Source organism: Rhinatrema bivittatum, chromosome 2 (assembly GCF_901001135.1).
Source record: "Rhinatrema bivittatum chromosome 2, aRhiBiv1.1, whole genome shotgun sequence".
Lineage (NCBI taxonomy): Eukaryota > Metazoa > Chordata > Amphibia > Gymnophiona > Rhinatrematidae > Rhinatrema > Rhinatrema bivittatum.
This window is the reverse complement of record NC_042616.1, coordinates 108,205,541-108,226,388: the sequence shown is the minus strand read 5'-3', so window position 1 is coordinate 108,226,388 and position 20,848 is coordinate 108,205,541. Positions and strand designations below refer to the sequence as shown.

Here is a 20,848-nt window from a genome sequence, read left to right as displayed (position 1 = left end):
CATCTGATGATGTCACCCATCTGTGAGGGCTACCATCCTGCTTGTCCTGGGAGAAATAACAGATTCACATTTACCCACTCCATTCCGTTCATGATTTTATAGACCTCTATCATAACCCCCCCCTCAGCTGTCTCTTCTCCAAGCTGAATATCCTTAATCTCTCTAGCCTTCCATCCCCTTTATTATGTTGCCCTTTTCCATATCTTTTCCAGTTCAGCTATATCTTTTCTTGAGATGCGGCGACCAGAATTGCACACAGTACTCTAGGTGTAGTCTCACCATAGAGCAATACAGAGGTATTATTACATTATCCGTTTTATTCTCCATTCCTTTCCTAATAATTCCTAATATTCGGTTTACTTTTTTTTGACAACTGCCACACACTTACCAGACGATTTCAAAGTATTGTCCACAATAATGCCCAGGTACTTTTCCTCTGTGATATCTCCTATTATGGAAGCTAACATCATGTAATTACAGTGTGGTTATTTTTCGCCATGACCATCACTTTCCAATTGTCCACATTAAATTTCATCTGCCACCTGAATGCTCAGTTTCCCAGTCTCACAAAGTCTTCCTGCAGTTTCTCAAAATCCGCTTATGACTTAACTCTGAATAATTTTCTCTCATCTGCAAATTTGATCTCACTTATCGTACTCTTTTCCAGATTTCCTATCCCAGTACAGATCTCTGAGGCACTCTACTGTTTACCTTTCTCCGCTGAGAAAGTTGACTATTTAGTCCTACTCTATGTTTCCTAACTTTTGACCATGATGGACAGACTGTTTGAAACTAATGCCCCACCAGCAAGTCATATCCAGTTAGAATGGGATGTGAATGTGTGGAATGAACTCTACTTTACAGCCTTGTAAATCTCCTCAATGGAGGTATATATTAGATGAGCAACCAATACCACTGTGTCTTACTAGCTTTCCTTTCTTCCACAGTTGTCTTTCAAACACTAGTTCCCCCTTCCCTCCTGCCCTTAGTCGCCCCAGTGGTGTTAGGCCAAGTCGAACTCCACTCTTCTTGGAGAAATCCTCCATGCCAGGAGGCGATTCTTAACATGCATTGTCAACCTGGTGCCTAAGATTTGTCTAGCCTTTGCTTTATCCTATCTTGAATATGATTTTTAACATTTTTGAAAAGGATGATTGCTCTGGAATTGTGGATAGAGAAGGTGGTTTGGAGTCTGTTTGTGAGGGTGGGGAGTAGACAATCTCCTTTATCTTACAGGTGTGGTGTTTGGGTTAAGTGTTATATGATCATTGTTTTATGTTCTATTTTTATTTTTTTATTTTTTTATTGTACAGAGCTTTGGACATTCTCTATGGAAATAGGGGAAGTGATCAAAAAGACTGGTATATAAATAAAGACTTATTCACTATAAATGAAACAAATACAGAGCAAATACACGTGTGCAAGGGATGTACACCAGCATTATCCACTGTGCAACCTCCACTCTCATACCTGTCCTTCCAGCATGTCTCTCTGTAGTCCCAGCCGCTCCTGTTCAGAGCTGTTTGTCCTCTTTATGGAAAGGCTGTGTGATTTGCGCTTCTGTTTGTTTTGGCGTACAGCTGCCCAGCTTCCACTTTCAGTGGGCATTACTTCCTAGAGATGTCTTCCTCACTGCTCCTAAGATAAACTAAACAAGAGTAAAAAATCAAGATACTAATCCACAGATATGCTCTGTGTTTAAACTGTCCTTTCAAGAAAGTTTAAAAGTAGGAAATCATATTAACACAAAGATGTCATACTACGTCTCCATCACAGAACAAGTCTGACTGTGGTAAAGGAGAACACAAGAATGACACTGGTAATGGAATACTAGTACCACCTGACTATTCTGTACTATACATGGAGAAACAGCTGACCATCAAATACCAAGAGATGTAATCAGAGCCGATACAGAAATAGTCTTAATTTTCTTAGATATCACAACCCTGAATAAATAGAACTTCCAAGCTCACCTTGGTATTTTGCCTATATATATATAACACCCAGCGAGGTCCAAAAAGAAGCTTCTTTAGGTATAATGTAAGCACTAAAAAGAGCAATGGCAGTAAATATGAGACTGATATCGTTCTCAACATACCCTGGCTTAAGAACGTTTATTTGGAAACCAACAAGACTGACTCCAGCTACATGCTGGCATAAGACAAAATGTGAACCATCTTGGACTACACCAAATAAGAGCATTTTATTGCAATATGCATTTATTTTTATAAATTTCTATCTATGCAGCTCTCAGGAGACATACATGTCAACTATAGAGCAATTTTGGTTTTAATTTTACCCTTTGGGCTCAAATTAAGGGCCTAGAAAAATTATGTCAAAAGTGTGGAAAAAGCCTGCTGGGACAACTTCTGCCCAAAGTTGTAATAACTGATTTCCCTTCAGGAAGGGAAATAGGTTACACCAAAAATGTGTGTAAACAAAAACCTGGGCAAATAATAAACTAACAAATAAGTTGCAAGCCTGTTATTCAACCCTTCAGTTTAGCCTTTTGGGTCAAAGGTCTTACAACTGGTTTTTGAATGCACACGTTTTTCTTGTGATATATTTCCCTTTCCAAATGTTGCAGAAAATTACAGCTTTGGGCAAAAAGGCAACATTTCAAAATTGTGCCAGCAAATTGATTTAGATGCTTTTTTTTTCCCTTCTTTCAGCCTACTTCTGTTCAACCTTTATACGGTCCCTTTGATGCCACATGAATTCTGGATTCTATTCAATTTACTATAGTCAGTCCTTTTTTATTCTAGCCCAAAACACTGCCAAGTACACAAGTATAGTGTTAGCAATTTCTTTATAAAACATACCCATCATCATCCTATGGAAAGACTGTTGAATAATAGCATATTTTGCTTAGAGCTGTGGATTACATTGAGCAGCAGCCAATCAGAAAGCAAGCTAAAATTATAATTACTAGAAAAGTTTCTTTCCTTGAGTCCTGTTAGACCAGTCCTTACACATGGGATTTCTCCTCTTCTCAGTTGATGGAGACAGAGAACACACCTCTTGTAACTTCACCCAGGCTATAAGGGAGGTATGTCTCTAGGCAGTTGCCAGTAGCCTTCTGCCAGAGAACTATGAGAAAGACAAAAAACCCTACCACAAACATTTAATCTGGTTCAGGGTCCACAAGGCCATACTCTAAGCGAAGGAAGAGATGGCAAGAGAGAAAGAAGACACTATCTGCCAATCCTGCACTCGGGTGGATCCTGGACTTATCTAGCAGGACTTATGGAAAGAAAATAAGATAATTATAAATTTCACCTTCCTCATCTTCCTGCTAGGCCAGTCATTACACATGGGAGTTACCTAAACAGTACCTCACCTGGGCAGGAGAATACCAGGGCTATTCTCAAGGATTCCCACCCCAAAGGCCGTATCTACCTTGGTCTGCATGTTTAGTCTATAATCCTTTGAAAAAGGGGTGGGGGAGAGGAGAGAGGGGGGAGGGGGGAGGAGAGTGAGCAGAGGAGGGTTTTGTTTGAAACACACCACCTGCCCCTTCGATGTCATCTGGGAGCCTCTGGGGATAAAAGATCAGCATGCAGGGGCACACTATTGCCCCTAGAGTCAGGTTTGGAGACCTTATTTTCTCATTTCTGGGAGAGCAATGGGGAAGAAGAGGAAGAGCAATTTTAAGTACTTCCATCCCTATCCTTTGTTGCCTCCTCTAATTTCTAACCTACCCTAGAGGCATTTAATTTTCAAACACAATCCTAGTTCTTATTGAACTAGGAGCTTTACACTCTGCTCTTGGAGAAACAGTCTCTTTTAGCCCCGAAGACCTACTTCCTTCACAGTCTTCAGACTTGGCTTCATTGCAGCTTTCAGATTTGACATAGCTAGGAACTAGGAATGAGAGTATTGGGGCTGTATCAGATGCCCCTCTCCCTTCTGAGGAGGAAAGAGATCCTGGCAAGGGAGGTTAATTATATCTAGCACGCAGGTCTTTTTGGAGAAACCTGCAGTAGTGACTCTGGATGATTTGTGTTCGGCTATAGTTAAAATGGAACATTCTCTTTCCTTAAGAATGGACTCTAGGTTGTTTTCTTTAGGTAATTTATCAAACAGGTCAAGGAGAAGACTCAAACAATCAAGGAACAGTGTGAGCAGTTGAAGGCTGTTAATGATAAATGTGATTTGCATGTTAGCAAGTTAGTCCTTATTAAAGACAACCAAGTACTGCATAAAAAATTGGGGAATCTAAGAAATTTCTCTAGACTGAATCTCAGATTCTTAAACTTTCCTAAATGTCCCATGAATTCATCTTCAGAAATATTTAAGAATTTTTTTTAGAATTTTTGAAAGTATCTAAGGAGAATTCCGGCAGTCTCTAGAGTGTATTTGCCTAATATGAAAGTTTCTTTTGGCTCTAATCTTGGTAAACTTGTATTGTTTGACTCAATCTGTCTAGTTTTTTGCAGATATACAGGAGAGACCTACTCTCCTTGTAACTTATATGCAAGAGTCTAACAAACAAGGGAGTCTGAAGTTGTTTTTCATGTTAAAAATTCCCTATTTATGGGGCAAAAAATTTCACTCTTTCCTGATGTTATCAAGAAACCCAACAATGTAGAAAAACTTTCTTAAATAAAAAACAGAGTGTATTTGTCCTGGAGATCACTTTTTTGTTGAGATTCCCATGCAAATGTATGGTGAAATTTCAGGATGTTAGATATACATTATTTTATTCTGTTCAATTAGAAAATTATTTACAAACTGAGGGGGTCATTTATCAAAACGTGCTAAGGCATTTTCGCATGCGTTAAGGGCTTATCGAATGCGAAAAGCCCCGTTAACACATGCGATAACACCATATCGTATGGTGCAATGCAAATTTGAATAACAGGAGGAGTTAGGGGTGGAGAGTGGGCTGGGTTTGCCAGTCTGCGAAGTGCTATCGCACAGACAACGCCGATTTTAACTACACCTTTTTTAGTAGTGTTACAGCCGTGCGATAGCTTGTGTTTCAGTAGTGTTAAGCCATGCGATAGCTTGTGTTACAAGTAAGGTTTTAGCGCATTTCACGATGTCTCCTGAAAGGCCTGTTTTAGTAGATTTGAAGCTCCCAGAGAGGGGAGAGAGAGAGAGAGGAGAAAGGAGAGAGAGAGAGGAGAAAGAAAGGAGAGAAAGAGAGAGGGAGACTAGCCATAATGTCCTCTCCCTAGATATTTGTATCCCTATGGGTGGCCCACCTAGTAACTCGAGGTGAGGTTTAGGTAGGGGGTTAGGGGCCACTTTGACATTCAACGTGAGACGTACGAATAGAACGCTGGTCTCTTGTGAAGATTTGATAACCTACGGAGAGGGGAAACTCACCCAAAGATGAGATTTGGGCAATGGTCTCTCCACCTAGCTTGATGTTACCCAGATAGAGAGTCCATCAAGCTAGTTTCAGAGAACCTTGCACAAATATCATCTCGGAGTGAGCTCTTCGCATAGGTAATTAGCGCAAATTTCGATAAACTGTATATTAGCATAAAACACGCTTCTTTTACTATCGCATGCGATACTTATCGCATTTTGATAAATCCAGGCCTAAGATTGTTCCAGCTAGCATTGGAGATGTCTCATGAATACATTGGATTAGAAATTTAATTAAAAGGTTGAGTGGATTTTCTTTATAATTTTCTGCAACTCTTCCAAATTAATGTGGTCTAACTTTCAGGAATTTTAGTACTTATGTTTTTGTATTTTTCTCTATAATTTAGAAACATGGAAACATAGAAATGACAGCAGAAGACGACCAAATGGTCCATCCAATCTGCCCAGCAAGCTTTCACTCTTATTTTTCTCATACTTATCTGTTACTCTTGGCTCTTATTGGTAACTTTTTGGTTCTAATTTCCTTCCCCACTGCCATTGATGCAGAGAGCAGTGCTAGAGCTGCATCAAAGTAAAGTATCCAGCTTAATTGGTTAGGGGTAGTAACCACCGCAATAAGCAAGCTACTCCCACTCCTATTTGTTTACCCAGCCTGTGCAATTCAGTCCTTGTTGGTTGTCGTCTGAATATAAATCCTCTTTTCTTCATTCCCCCCTGCTGTTGAAGCAGTGAGCTGCGCTAGATATGTATTCCAAGTGAAGTATCAGGCTTAATTGATTCAGGGTAGTAACCGCCGCAATAAGCAAGCTACTCCCACTCCTATTTGTTTACCCAGACATTTAGTTTGGGGTAGCAACCGCCACAACAAGCAAGCTACTCCCCTGCTTATTTGTGAATGCAAATCCTTTTTTCCACATTTCCTCTTGCCGTTGAAGCATATAGCAATGTTGGAGTCGCATTAACCGTGTGTATGTTTATTGAATAAGTGTATTAACCACCAGGTTGTAGCAGTCATTCCCGCATGCCACACCCCATGCCCTCTTCTCCTCATTCACATCCTCTAGATTTTGTGGATCCACAATATTTATCCCACGCCCCTTTGAAATCCTTCACAGTTTTGGTGTTCACCACTTCCTCCGGAAGGGCGTTCCAGGCGTCCACCACCCTCTCCGTGAAGAAATACTTCCTGACATTGGTTCTGAGTCTTCCTCCCTGGAGTTTTAAATCATGATCCCTGGTTCTGCTGATTTTTTTTCCCCGACAGAAAAGGTTTGTCATTGACTTTGGATCATTAAAACCTTTCAAGTATCTGAAAGTGTGTATCATATCACCCCTGCTCCTCCTTTCTTCCAGGGTTTACATATTTAGGTTCTTCAATCTCTCCTCACAAGTCATTCGATGAAGACTATCCACCTTTTTGTTATGTTCTAGAAGCCTGTACTTTTCCTAAACAGGTGTTTCTTGTTTAATTTGGATTGAAATAGCAATAAAGAGAAATATACTTTGAAAAGAAGTGTAGAGACTACCAGGTACTACCAGGTAGCTGCCTTATAGACTTCCTTCCAGGAATCCGCCACTCATGATGATGCCTGTGCTCTTGTGGAATGGGCATGGAGTGCAATTGGTGCCTGTCTGCCAGAGAGAAGATTGACAGAGGATATGTTTTCCTTGAGCCATCTAGTTAAGGTGGCCTTAGAAGCTTCTTCCCCTTTCCATGGACCATCAAAAATACAAACAGCTTATCTGTCTTTCTGAAGGAGTTTGTCTCTTTAGGTACTTCAAGAGGATACATTTCACATCCAATAGATGTAGAGTGATATCTTAGCCCTGATAGTTGCTATTTCTAAATGCTGGGAGTACAGCGGTCTGATTTACATGACAAGATGAAGATACCGCCTTGGGCAAGAAAGATGGGACTGGCAAAAATTGACAAAATCTGCAGAAAAAACAAACATAAGAATCCCTACATGAGACAGCCTGAAGTTCCAAGATGTACCTTGTGGAGCAGATTGCTATCAGGCAGATAATTTTCAGACAGACCCTTTACAGACACCTGCTTCACTGGCTCAAAAAGGGATTTCACCAAAGTCCTCAAGTCTATATTAAGATCCCATTGCAGGACTATTGACCTGAAAGGAGGTCAAATGCGCTTTACACCTGTAATGTTTGCTGGTGGTGTGATCTGCCCGCGCCAATGCCAAGACCCAACGCCACGCCTTTGGCTGCGATGGGCCAACTTTGAAGGCTCCACGGTGAGAATGCAGCTTGTGGTGCCTCTCGATGGCGTTAATGCCTCCTGGCATTTAAGCCGTGGCATCTGAAGGGAGAGCTCCTCAACAACAGGTCCCCCTGCCTTGCTGAGGGTATTGCTTCCTGGTGCCTTGCCTTGCTGTCTCATTCTAAAGACCTGGATATTCACACAAGCTTTCCCGGACGCCAATTGATAGAACACCTCCAAGCCACCCCTTATCTCCAACTATACCATGGTTAACTAATCTCCAACATGGTTAACTAATCTCCAACTCGGTTAACTAATCTCCAAATACACCATGGTCATCCTTATCTTCTATCATTTACCTGTGTGAATTTAATAACCTTTCCTTTCTCTTCCTTCTCAGCCAAGTTCTTATTACCCTGTTATATGTAACTGCCTTTTCAACACCATTGTTATAGTTATGTTTACTATGCACCCCTGTTTTATGTGAACCAGCACGATGTGACTTCTGTCTCGAATGCCGGTATATAAAAATCTGAAATAAATAAATAAATAAATTCTTGTTGCCTTATCTTATCTTGTTGCCTTTTTGCATTTCCTTGCTTCCATTGCCAAGTCTCTTTTCCCTGCCTTGTCTGTCTTGTCCTGCGATGATCCTCTGTCTTGCTTTACCATGTGTCTAACTGGTGGCAGCAATCACAAAAGGGCCAATCGCCATCTGAGTTTAAATCCCCCCCCCGACACAATTGGTCCCACCAATTCTCCTAAATGGATGACGATCATATCTGGATGTTCACAAGGGTCTTGGACGTCTGCAAGCAGCTGCCGAAGAAATGGCACCAGCTCTCACCATTGTATCCCTGGCTTGCCACACCACCGAGCTTTCAATAGGAGCAGGTTGTTCAGCCAACAGCCCAGGACTTTTTGTTTCCGCACATTTCCTGCAGCTCTGGCAAAAACAGAGTGGCCCACCACCCATATAATTTCTGTCCTCCCAGAAGTGCCTGTAGAAACAATACATAGTGAGAGGTAGACGCAAGCGCACGAGGGGTGCCATCCTTTAACCGAATATAGGAGGTATTTGCTGCTGATCGCCATCTGCCCAGGCACTGGATTGCACGCACTGGATTGCACGCACTGGGAGATCAGCTGCTGCACTACTGGTTGCTCTAATTCTAAATGAATGCATGCTATAAAGTTCGGCCTTAAGACCTACCACCCGAAAAATTTGGCGTCCTTCTGCTGAGGTCCTCCAGCGTCCCCAGACCGGCTAGACGCTGCAACCTGCCATGTTTCCTGGAGGCACGCGCGCGGCCCCGACTGAAGTACCGGCGATGGCGTGAACCTCGGGGGCGTCCCCCTAAGATGACGTCACCCGCGACGGATATATAAGGTCTTAGAATTTGCTAACAGATTGAGTTAGCAAGGGTTACACTACCTAAGCTACTCTGCCTCCTCGGACTTACTAGGGGTACCCGCTCCTCGGGGGCTTCGCTCTCTCCTTTGTTTTTCAGGTGACAGTCTGGAACCGGTACTTGCTCCTCGAGGGCCCTTGTTCCCAGACCTACTCGGTACTCTCGTCTGCCTGGAAGTCATCACTACCAACTACATCAGTGAGTTACCATCGCTCTCTCAGAGCTTTCCCTGGAACCAGGTACTTGCTCCTCGAGGGCCTATACATTTCAGCTCCTGGGCTTCTATGAGACATTGTGTGAGTAAAGAGATGCACGTCCACCATCTGTTGGCGACAGGGAATACTGGTGGGCTGTCACTGCAGGAGAATATATACTGTGACATCAATTTGCTCCATCTTCATCTGCTTGTAGAGGTACATAACCCACTGATTCTGAATTCCTTTCCAGATCATTTATAAATATATTAAAAAGTGCCGGTCCAAGTACAGATCCCTTAGGCACTCCACTGTTTACCCTTTTCCACTGAGAAAACTGACCATTTAATCCTACTCCATTTCCTGTCTTTTAACTAGTTTGTAATCCACGAAAGGACACCACTTCCTATCCCATGACTTTTTAGTTTTCTTAGGAGCCTCTCATGAGGGACTTTGTCAAACGCCTTCTGAAAATCCAAATACACTACATCTACTGGTTTACCTTTATCCACGTTTACTAACCCCTTCAAAAAAATGAAACAGATTTGTGAGGCAAGACTTCCCTTGGGTAAATCCATGCTGTGTTCCATTAAACCATGTCTTTCTATATGCTCTGTGATTTTGATCTTTAGAATAGCTTTCACTATTTTTCCCAGCACTGAAGTCAGGCTCACTGGTCTATAGTTTCCTGGATCGCCCCTGGAACAGTTTTTAAACATTGGGGTTACATTGGCTACCCTCCAGTCTTCAGGTGTAATGGATGATTTTAATGATATTTTACAAATTTTAACTAATAGATCTGAAATTTCATTTTTTTAGTTCCTTTAGAACCCTGGGATGCACACCATCCAGTCCAGGTGATTTGCTACTCTTTAGTCTGTTTATCTGGCCTACATCTTCCAGGTTTACAGTGTTTTGGTTCAGTTCATCTGACTCATCACCCTTGAAAACCATCTCCGGAACCGGTATCTCCCCAACATCTTCATTAATAAACACAGAAACAAAGAATTAATTTAGTCTTTCTGCAATTGCTTTAACTTCCCTAAGAGCCCCTTTAAGCCCTCGGTCATCAAACGTCCAACGACTCCCTCACAGGATATATTTTAAAACGTTTTTATTATGAGCTTTTGCCTCTAAGGCCAACTTCATTTCAAATTCTCTCTTAGCCTGGCTTATCAATGTTTTACACTTAACTTGACAATACTTATGGATTATGAGTGCATAAGTTATACCAATTTTACATGCTGTTATTCACTTAGAAAATTATCCCACCAAAACTATCCATACACAATTACACCTGCTAATTTGTACACAGATTATGGGGAAAATTTACATGCATACTTTTGAAATTGGAAAAAATACACACTAGTGTATATCTCTCCCCAACTTTGCCCCCAGGAACGCTGTCATGTAATGCTTTAGTGCTACCCCTAACATCCACTCAGGTTTAACCCCTTGGACATGCCAAGCACTGCTCAGGACCGCCTTTACCTGTGCACAGGCCCTACACTGCCAACTTGGTTCCTGCTTGCCTCTGACAAATACCCACCGGCAACCCTGGGGGCTAGAGACACAGACTCCGCAAAATATAAGAACATACAAACAAACAAATACATAAATAAATACATCTACAGACCAAATACAAAAAAAAAGTACTGGGATCATGAAATCAGTCACAAGACAGAGAAACTGAAGCTTTTATTAAAAAATAGCAGGAATAGTGAATGGAAAAAAAGATTTAACGTGCAAATAACAAATAAAATAAGGATTCAGTCAGTAAATACTAAAGCAGTAATTTTTAAACAGAAGCATGTTCATTGACCAGTATCCACAGATGCTTCCATTTTATAACATGTGCACGTGTGCACAAATGAATGCATGGATATGCACACAAATGCTGCATCTACCGCGTAAGTGGGTGAATTTTACAAGGTACGCATGCTGACTCCATAGCTACTTTTCCCACTTCGTTCCCTGTTGGCCCATTTAAGGGATAGGTCTTCCAAACCCCACTAATTTATTTATTTTTCTTATTGCATTTTAAATTTTTTCACATAAATAAACCTTTGTGAATGGAAACAGATGGTTTACAATACAATATCAAGCAAAAATTTGAGAATTCACAAGTAGTGAGAAAAAATAGTCATCAGTAAACCATTCTTACAATATAAGAAATACATGTGGGGTGGAGTGAAACTCTAGGAGTGTACAAAGTTAAACATGAAAAAAGAAAAAATTTAAGGCTGCCAATTAACTAAGTCTTATATTTGCCCTCTGTACTGTCTAAGTTGTAGCTCTTTGGTGAGAGTCTAGGAAGAAACGCAATTGTGAGGGTTCAAAGAAAATATATACAGAGTCTGAGTATTTTACTACACACTTACATGGGTAGCGAAGGGTAGATTTAGAACACATAGTTAACGCTTCAGCTCTCATCTGTATAAGTTTTCTTCTTCTTTCCTGAGTCAATCTTGTGGTATCAGGAAAAAGCCAAAATTCTATGACCATAATATTCTGCTAATCTGTTACAGAAGAATAATCTTAAGACATTTTTTTTTCAGATAGAAAAGCGAAGGATACAAATAGTACACCCCTTGTTGAAACATTGTCTTTATGAGACAGCTCCAGTAATTCTGAAATGTTTGATTGCTGTTGTAAATCCTGATTTTTGTGCTCTTCTCTTTTCTTCTGAGGAAGGTAATATGCCTTGGTAATTAAAGGCTGAGCCTCCAGTGGTATTTTCAAAATCAGGCACAGGTATTTCTTAAACAATTCTATCGGCGAAATTTGCTTAATAACCGGGAAATTAAGAATTCTTATATTCATACTACGAAGGGTATTCTCAATACTTTCAACCTTTCTATTTTACACTGTCTCATGTTGTATTACTTGTTGCTGAAAAGTTTCCATCGTTTTGATTTTTTCTCCCATCTCTTGTATTTTCTTTTCATATCTTCAGTTCTTTCCTCATTATCAATACTTTGTTTGTTAAAGTCCAAGCATGTTTTTGATAGATTAATAACAGCAGCTTCTATAGCGGCTAAGGGTTCCCAAATAGCATCCATCGTTACAACCTCAGGTTTAACTAAGAATGAAGTTATGTTTAAACGATTTTTATTGGATTTTGCAATAATAGTACATAACAATACACTGAAGTGAGAGGAGCTCTGATCTCACCCCAGAACAGTATCACCAATAAAAAAACAGTACCCTTACAGAACCCCACCCCCCTCCCTTTGTAGAAGTGAGTAATACTTTATCACTGCAAAAAACAGACCCGAAGTCAGGCCACGTCCGTTGCAAAAAGAGAGAGAGAAGAAAAAAGTAATCATTAATAACGAGACTGCGAGCTCGAGGAGTCAGTGACTGCATGTACGGCTGCCACACTGCCAGAAAGCATCTACGACGTTGGGGTGCCATCCGAGCCTCCAGGCTCTCCATGGTCATCATGGAATTCAGCTGTGTAGCCATCGGGGCCTGGGGCCTTTAAAGGCCGAAGATGGCGTATAACTAACTTCACTTCTTCCTCCGTGATGGGGCCATTTAAACACAGGCGGTGCTCATCCGTCAATCGTGGAAGAGACACCTTGGAACAAAATCTGTCACAAACCTCATCATTACCCCCCGCAGATGTGTACAGATCAGCATAATAATTGCGTAATATCTGTAAGACAGAGGGAGTGTCTCTTGTGAGTGTGCCCGTAGGCGTGCGAAGTGCAGGGATATGCCTACGACCTCGAGCAGACCGGAGAAGATTAGTCATCATGCGGCCTGTTTTATTTGAGTATTAGAATAGTTGAAATTTATAATAGAGAAAACCTTTTTTTGCACGTTGATGAAGTAAGGAATTCAACGCCACCAGTATCGAACGATAGTTACCTCTATTTCGGGGTGTCCCTGCCAGATTTAAAGCTGCTCTGGCGGTGCTTAATTGTCTGTTCAACAGCAGTATCCTTTTGTTAAGCATTTTACGCCTATGGGACATATATAAGATTATCTCCCCTCGTGGAACCGCCTTCACCGCATACCAAAACAAGACCGGTTGCGAACTGTGAGATTGGTTACAAGCAAGATAGTCCGCCCATTTTGCCCTTACATGCTCTTGAAAATGAGTATCGTTGGCCAAAAAATAAGGGTAACGCCAAAATCTCGTTTCAGGCTGTCTTCCCAGGAACTAAAAATCTACCCAACGGGTGCATGATCGGAGATCACAATATTATCTAGTTCCACACCCTGTACCTGTGCAAAGGCGTGGCTACTAATCAAGAAAAAATCCAACCTGGATTGTGAGGCATGAGCTCGTGAGATATGCGTAAAGTCTCGCTCCAGCGGATGCAAAATTCTCCACACATCTAATAAATGCAGTGTACCCTCCAGCAATGTAGGACCCTTCCCCATTCCTTGTTCACGCTGTCTCGCAGGATGAGCATCGAGTTCTCCATCTCTAACTGTATTAAAATCTCCGCCCGCTATGAGTATATCAGTTAAGTGTGGAAGTAGATGTGAATATAGGCGTCTGAAAAAATTGGGGCAGTAGAGATTAGGGGCATATACATTACAAAATACTATGGTTTGGCCAAACAAGTCAGTAATTAAGATAAGAAAACACCCTTGAGGATCTGCGATTTCTTGTAAGATTTTCAGGGGTAAACGCTTATGGATTAAAATAGCAACCCCTGCTGATTTAGACGACACCCCAGCCCCTCTGACCTCTCCTATCCAGTCCCGTTTCAAGTTTTTGAGCTCTGATGCTGTAAGATGCGTTTCTTGTAAAAACGCCACAGACGCCTGCTTTTGTTTCAATAAGGCTAGAACTTTGGAGCGCATAACAGGGGAGTGTAGCCCGCATACATTCCATGAAATCACACGAGTGGGACTACTCATCCCCAAAATACCATAGACCACGTAAGTACCCAATGTCCCACTTTATAGTAGTGAGGACCCTCCCAGCTAAGGCCCCCACCCTCCAGCTCCCATACACTCCCAGTCCAAAAATAATCACATACTCCATACCCTAACCAATACGCACATCCATTCATACTCACTTCTACAATGTCCCCACCTCTCCCCTCCCTCCTTCCCCACCCCGCCAATTCCTACCCAGTTACCACCTTCCCCCCCCCCTTACCTCACCAGTAAAGGTTCCCTTCCAGATTCCCATAGTATCTACACCCACAAGAAACAAGCAAGATGAAAACGGAACCAGCATATAGATGCACTCGAGACTGACAGAAAAAGCTGTTCTGGCTGTAGTCCCAAAGATGCTTTAGCGTAAAAAAAAAAAACAGGTAAAACATCATAACCGGGCAACAAGCCTCTTAACTGTAAATCATCATCCATGCAAGCAAATACCAGATGAGGAACTTTAATTGTCAAAGATGTCAGATTCCCGCCTGCCTTAAAACAATACAGGCTGCAGAAGCCATCGCTGTTTTCCCACTGATATACAAACAGCCATCAGGTAGCCAGGGTATCCACGAAGGCCTTAGCCTTCTCCACCGAATCAAAATGATGCACACGCGCATCATGCCATACCCGCAGATGTGCTGGGAATAGCAGAGCAAATTTGAGGCCCTTGTTGTGAAGCTTGGAACTCATATCTGGGAGAAATGCCGTCTGCTCGCTGATACAGCTGCCGAGAAATCCAGGAACACACGGAAAGTATGAGATTGATATTTCAGATCCATTTTCTGCTGCGATGCCCTCCACAACTCCGATTTATGTGCCGAGTTTAAAATGTTGGCAATAACCAACCTTGGCCGGTCCATGTTTTGTTGCTTAGCACCTAGCCGGTGTGCTCACTCCACCACCAGCTTTCCCTTAAGATGTGGCAGGGCCAGCGCCTCTGGAAGCCAAGTCTCCAGCACAGCACACAGAGAGCCGTCTTCTAAGCTCTTAGAAAAGCCCAGAAAGCGCAGATTATCCCTGCGCGCTCTATTTTCCAAATCCTCCACCTTTTCCGACAGGGCCTGAATCATGGCTGCCTGCGCCGCCATCTTGGCCATGCTTTCAGTGCCTGCAGAGTTGAAATATGTGCCTCAGCTGCAGCTAGCCTCGGTAGTAAAGCTGCCAGGGTGTCCCTCACCTCCCCCAGCTGTGCAGTCAGCCCAGCCCAGTGTTCATCCAGGGCCTCCCGAATCACCGATTTTATATCATCAATAGTGAGAGGCAGCGAGGGGCACTCACCAGTCGGTGCGGCCGCCATTTTGTCCTCGGCCACCCTGGATTTTTCTTTTTCTTTTTTAGCTTTCAAGGAGGCCATCAGCACCGCGGTTTTCTCCTCAGGCGAATCGCTAGGGATAGCCTCGTCGCCTAGCACAAACGGCTGCCCGATTCGAAGGCTTTTACGCGGTACGCTGAGGCACAAACGCTGAGGCGAGCCCGGAGCCGAGCAGAATCACGACTGCTCCACTAGCACATCACGTGGTCCTTCAACCCCACTAATTTAATAGCCTCCCTTCCCCTGTTAACCCCAAACCTTACAACCTCGCTGACTAGCTTAGTTTATTTCATTTTACAATTTACATACCATCCATAGCAGAAGTAAATTTATGCGCAGGGGATCCTGATGCGAACAAGGTCACATAAATATTTACGTGCACATTTCTTGGCCAGCCCCAACACACCCACACCTAGACCATACCGACGTTCCACCCCTTTTCAGAAACATTTTACTTGTGCATGCAGTGGGAGATACACATATCCTTGGGGGCTTTTTAAAATCCACTCAGCCCAACTTGGGCTGGAACACATATGGCTTTTAAAATTTGCCTTTAACTATGTTGCCAGTGACTGGGAAAGTCAGAATAGGGCTGTCCACATGATAGAGCTGGAACAAAGCCTTGGCACAGATCTGATTTCTCAGTACTCCCAGCCAAGAGTGAAGAGTTCCAGCAAATTCAGGGCTTGCTATCTTTGGACTGTGACTAAACAACCAATCACACAAAGTACTAGCAATAGCTTCTTAACCAGTAGCACTGCAAGATATGTCTTACTGCTCCCTAACAATACGGGGATTTATATTTTTATTTGATTTATATTCTGTCTTTTATCCACTTCAAAGTGGATTACATTCAGGTATCGAAGTTATTTCCCTGTCTTCAGAAGAGCAGGCCCAGAAGTAAGTCTCCTTCACAGCAGGCAGTGCACTAAACACCACATCACAACCCTTGCAAAAGATCTTAGATAATGGATCCAAAAAAGGTAAAAATACAGATGCATCAAGTCCAATCAAACCTAGTGATGGGGACAGGGGAGAAGGGAGGCAAAGTCAAACTTGAGAATGCCAAAGCTGAACTAAGAGTCCAGTATATCCACCATCCCTTGGACTCCAAAAGGCAAACCAAACATCAATCCCACAACAACCTTTAAAAAGATAAAGGGTCAAATGAGCTATTCCCATTTTGTCTACTTACATTTTTTACTGAAAGGGACAGGCCCCATAGAAGTGCTGAACACTGCAACCCATATTGGTTTAATTCCCAAACCAGAACTACACTCTCCAGGCCAGCTGGGACTGAAGATGCTACATAGGCAGTTTTCACAGGCCCTAGTGGGAGGAAATCCCAGTCATTGCACAACATCTCCACCGAGTGGCCACATTTAGGAACTAAAATTGCAGAGTTCCAGAAGACACTATGGTGCATAGTACCTGGCAGAACAGTTATTGCAATAACATAGCTAAATGAGTAGGGAGTAAATATAAAATAGGGGAAAAAATTGCTGGGCAGTTGCAAATTAGGCTCGAGGTGCAAGATCCCAGCCCCGGTACCAAATGAGCTAGAAGCCAAGAGGAGGAATAAACTGCTAGGCCAAAAAAAAAAGAAAAACCCAACAACAAAAAACAGCGGGGTAAAGGAGAAAACAAACCTATGTTCATATGAGCACTCTGTTCCTTAGCTGAAGATGAAACAAAAACTGAAGCAGAGAAGAGGCATGTTATTTACTGAGAGATATATTAACTGCCTGAGATACCTATTCTGTCTCCATTTGCAGGTCAGGGGTGCAACCTACGATCTGGGTTATTTCAGTGAAAATGTTTGACAAACAAGAGGAAACTAGCAAGATGTCTGAAAAGGAAAGTGCAAAGCCAGAAACAGACAAGCTAACTAAAAATGTTGCTTTAAAATATAAAGCTTAACTATCTACCCTTGATTTACAGTGCCAGTTTACAGAGCAGCTCCCAGAGATGGCATTTATACACCAGGGGAAATAAGCAGAACCGTTTCTCTAGTTTGGGCTGAGAATTAGTCTACAGAATACAGTCTTACAATGTCATGTTCAACCTTCCTCTTGAATTAATGTTTAAATTCTCGAGAGGCAGGTCTGCACAGTACTGAATTATTGGCTGTGTTGTATTGCTCAGTTCACTGGTCAGGAAAAGGAGGGTGTTAATATAGCAGGTTACTACAGCAGAGTACTTTATACGAACATGATCTGGGGAAAGCATACTAAAGAAAAGAAAAAAAAAAAGAGGCAGGCTTTAAAAACTATAGAAAACAAAAAACTCACCAAGGCTAGTTTTCAAAAGTATTTTGCCATGAATGCACACTAGGAGAAACTTTATAAAACTGAGCCCAAGGTCATGTGATGTGGTGAGAGTGTGTGAACGTGTGCCTTACTCGCTCCAAGAGCCTCGCTTCTCTCAATTTCCTGCAGCTAAAACAGATTCCCTCACATTTTTGAAAAACTTCCTGCTTATGTGCTATGGCTTGGGGAAACAGCGTTTCCATTATCAGACCTGAAATGTCCTCGAGATTCAGACAAAGAAAAGGAGAGAGGAAGGTTGACCAAAACTAAAACAGCAAAGGCTGCAAAAGAAATGCTTTCACCCATGACGTCAGAGACCAGAGTGAGTGAAGTTGCCAGACAGTCATCTTGGTATTAGAGAAGAAGTTCAATAAGATAAAATAAGAAGTTTGATGAAGTACATACTTATTTCACCGATATTAAGAAGCAGCTACTGGAGAAAGAATGGAGAAATTACTTACCTGATAATTTCGTTTTCCTTAGTGTAGACAGATGGACTCAGAACCAATGAGTATAGTGTACTCCTGATAGCAGATGGGAGACGGAGTCAGATTTCAAAGCTGACATCAGCCTACATATACCCATGCAGGAAGCTCTGCTCTTCAATATTCTCCTCGAAAAACAATTGTGGATATATATGTGCTCTGATAACTTGATTAACTTGGTTAACTTGATTAACTAGGACTGGTTCAACTGATTTCCAATTGGAGACTGCCAGTGCACTCAACCGGATAACGCAGACACCCGGCAACTATGGGTATCCTGAACTAGGGGTAATACCTGGCTTACCCGTATTTGTCTTGTTCTCGGGGCTTGTCACCCAAGGTTCCTGGATTCTGGGGCAGCCATGGGCGGGTTGCTGAGTCCATCTGTCTACACTAAGGAAAACAAAATTATCAGGTAAGTAATTTCTCCATTTCTTAGCATGTAGCCAGATGGATTCAGGACCAATGGGATGTACAAAAGCTACTCCGGAACCAGGCGGGAGGCTGCCCGTGGCCCACATAGTACTGCATTTGCAAAGGTTATTTCCTCCCGGGCCTGGACATCCAGGCAGTAGAACCTGGAGAAGGACCATGTTGCCACTCGACAGATCTCAGCAGGCGACAGCATCTTGGTTTCCGCCCAGGACACTGCCTGGGCCCTTGTAGAATGGGCCTTGACTTGTAGAGTTGGAGGCTTCCCTGCCTCTATGTAGGCCATCTTGACTACTTCTTTGATCCAGCGAGCTATGGTTGCCCGCGAGGCCGCTTCCCCCTGTTTCTTCCCACTGTGAAGGACAAACTGGTGGTCTGTCTTTCGTACAGATTCCAATCTTTCCAGGTATCGGACTAGAAGGTCTGCCGACGTTAAGACGGCGAAGAAGGTGCGAGTCCTCAGAGTCCTTATGTTCGTCTGGAGATGGCAACAAGATGGTTTGGGTTTAGATGAAAATGAGAAACCACCTTCGGAAGAAAGGAGGGGAAGCTGTATGGATCCCAGTGTGAACCTGAGAAACGGTTCCTAATAGGATAGCGCTTGAAGCTCGGAGATGCGATGGGCTGAACATATTGCCACTAGCAATGCAGTCTTCAAGGTCAGGAGCTGTAGTGACAGACCGTGTGTAGGTCTGAAAGAAGCTCCCGCTAGGAAGTCTAGTACTAGATTGAGATTCCATAGGGACACCGGCCACTTTAATGGTGGTCAGATATGTTTGACCCCTCTCAGGAAGCGGGAAACATCTGGATGGGTTGATAGACTGATGCCGTCCACTTTGGCTCTGAAGCAGGCCAGAGCAGCCACCTGAACCTTGAGAGACAACCCCTTAAGCCGTCCTGCAGAAATTCCAGGATCATGGGGATTTTGACTGTCCACAGAAGGATCTCGCAGTCCTCACACCATGCTTCGAATACTCTCCATATTCGTATGTAAGCTAGAGATGTGGAGAACTTGCATGCTCAGAGCAAGGTATCAATCACTGCCTTCGAGTATCTGCTCTTCTTCAGGTGAGTCCTCTCAATGGCCAGACCGTAAGAGAGAATAGAGTTGGGTCTTCGTGGAGGATCGGTCCTTGCCAGAGAAGGTCCCTGTGTGGAGGTAGGCACAGAGAGTTCCCCAAAAGAAGTCCGCATGTCTGCGTACCATGGCCTTCTTGGCAAGTCCAGGGCTACTAGAAGTACTAGCCCCGTGTGGTGTTCTATCTTGCGGATGATCCTGCCCAGTAGTGGCCATGGGGCTAAGGCGTACAAGCAGGTCTTACTGTGGCCAGGTCTGGATGAGGGCATCGATTCCCCGGGATTGAGGTTCTCATCTGAGGCTGGGGAACTTGGGCGTTGGACCGGGTTGCCAGTAGATCCATGGCTGGGGTTCCCCAGCGGTTTACTCTCAACTGGAAGGCTGTGGTCGACAGCATTCATTCCCCTGGATCTAGGCTCTCTGCTGAGGTAGTCCGCAGAGACATTGCCCTTTCCCGCGATGTGGGAGGCTGAGATCCTTTACAGATTTGTTTTCACCCACGCCATGAGAGGGTCTATTTCCAGGGACACCTGTTAGCTCCTGGTTCCTCCCTGGCGGTTGATGAGGCAACTGTTGTGGCGTTGTCCGACATGACTGAAAGAATCACCCCAGAGTCTGTGGCCGAATCGTAGACAGGCTAGTCGGACTTCTCGGGCTTCCAGCCGGTTTATGTTCCATCCCGCCTCTTTTTTTGTCCCACTGTCCCTGGGCTGTCAGTTCCTGACAGTGGGTTCCCCACCCTTGCAGGCTCATATCCGTGGTGAGCAAGATCCAGTTCGGTGGGGATAGTCTTATTCCCTTACTCAGGTGGTCCTTCTGTAGCCACCATTAGAGCTGTGTCCGAACCTCTACTGGTAGCTGGAGGTGCATTGAGTAGTTCTGGGACGTCAGGTCCCATCGTGACAGTAAGGAACGTTGTAGTGGACGCATGTGGGTCCTTGCCCATGGAACGACTTCCAGGATTAATGTCATGAGACCAAGGATTTGGAGGTAGTCCCATACCTTGGGGCGAGCATAGTTCAACAGTTTTCGTATCTGATCCATCAGTTTCCTTCTCCTTGGAGGGGGGAGGATAACCTTGTCTTGCTTGGTTTTGAAGCGGACTCCCAGGTACTCTAGCGACTGGGAGGGCTGTAGGCAGCTCTTGGCTGTGTTGACGACCC

The 20,848-nt window shown here is 43.4% G+C and overlaps 1 protein-coding gene across 4 annotated transcripts in view; it reads right to left on the bottom strand.

Annotated features, from left to right (window-relative positions):
- WDR37 (WD repeat domain 37) overlaps nucleotides 1-20,848 on the bottom strand; it is a 298,132-nt gene that overhangs the window by 236,462 nt on the left and 40,822 nt on the right. For all 4 annotated transcript variants that reach the window (XM_029588540.1, XM_029588542.1, XM_029588543.1 and 1 more), the window contains exon 3: nucleotides 1,471-1,648. In XM_029588540.1, coding sequence (XP_029444400.1) covers nucleotides 1,471-1,608 — 138 coding nt within the window. In that variant the 5' untranslated portion in view covers nucleotides 1,609-1,648. The remainder of the gene's footprint in view (nucleotides 1-1,470; nucleotides 1,649-20,848) is intronic.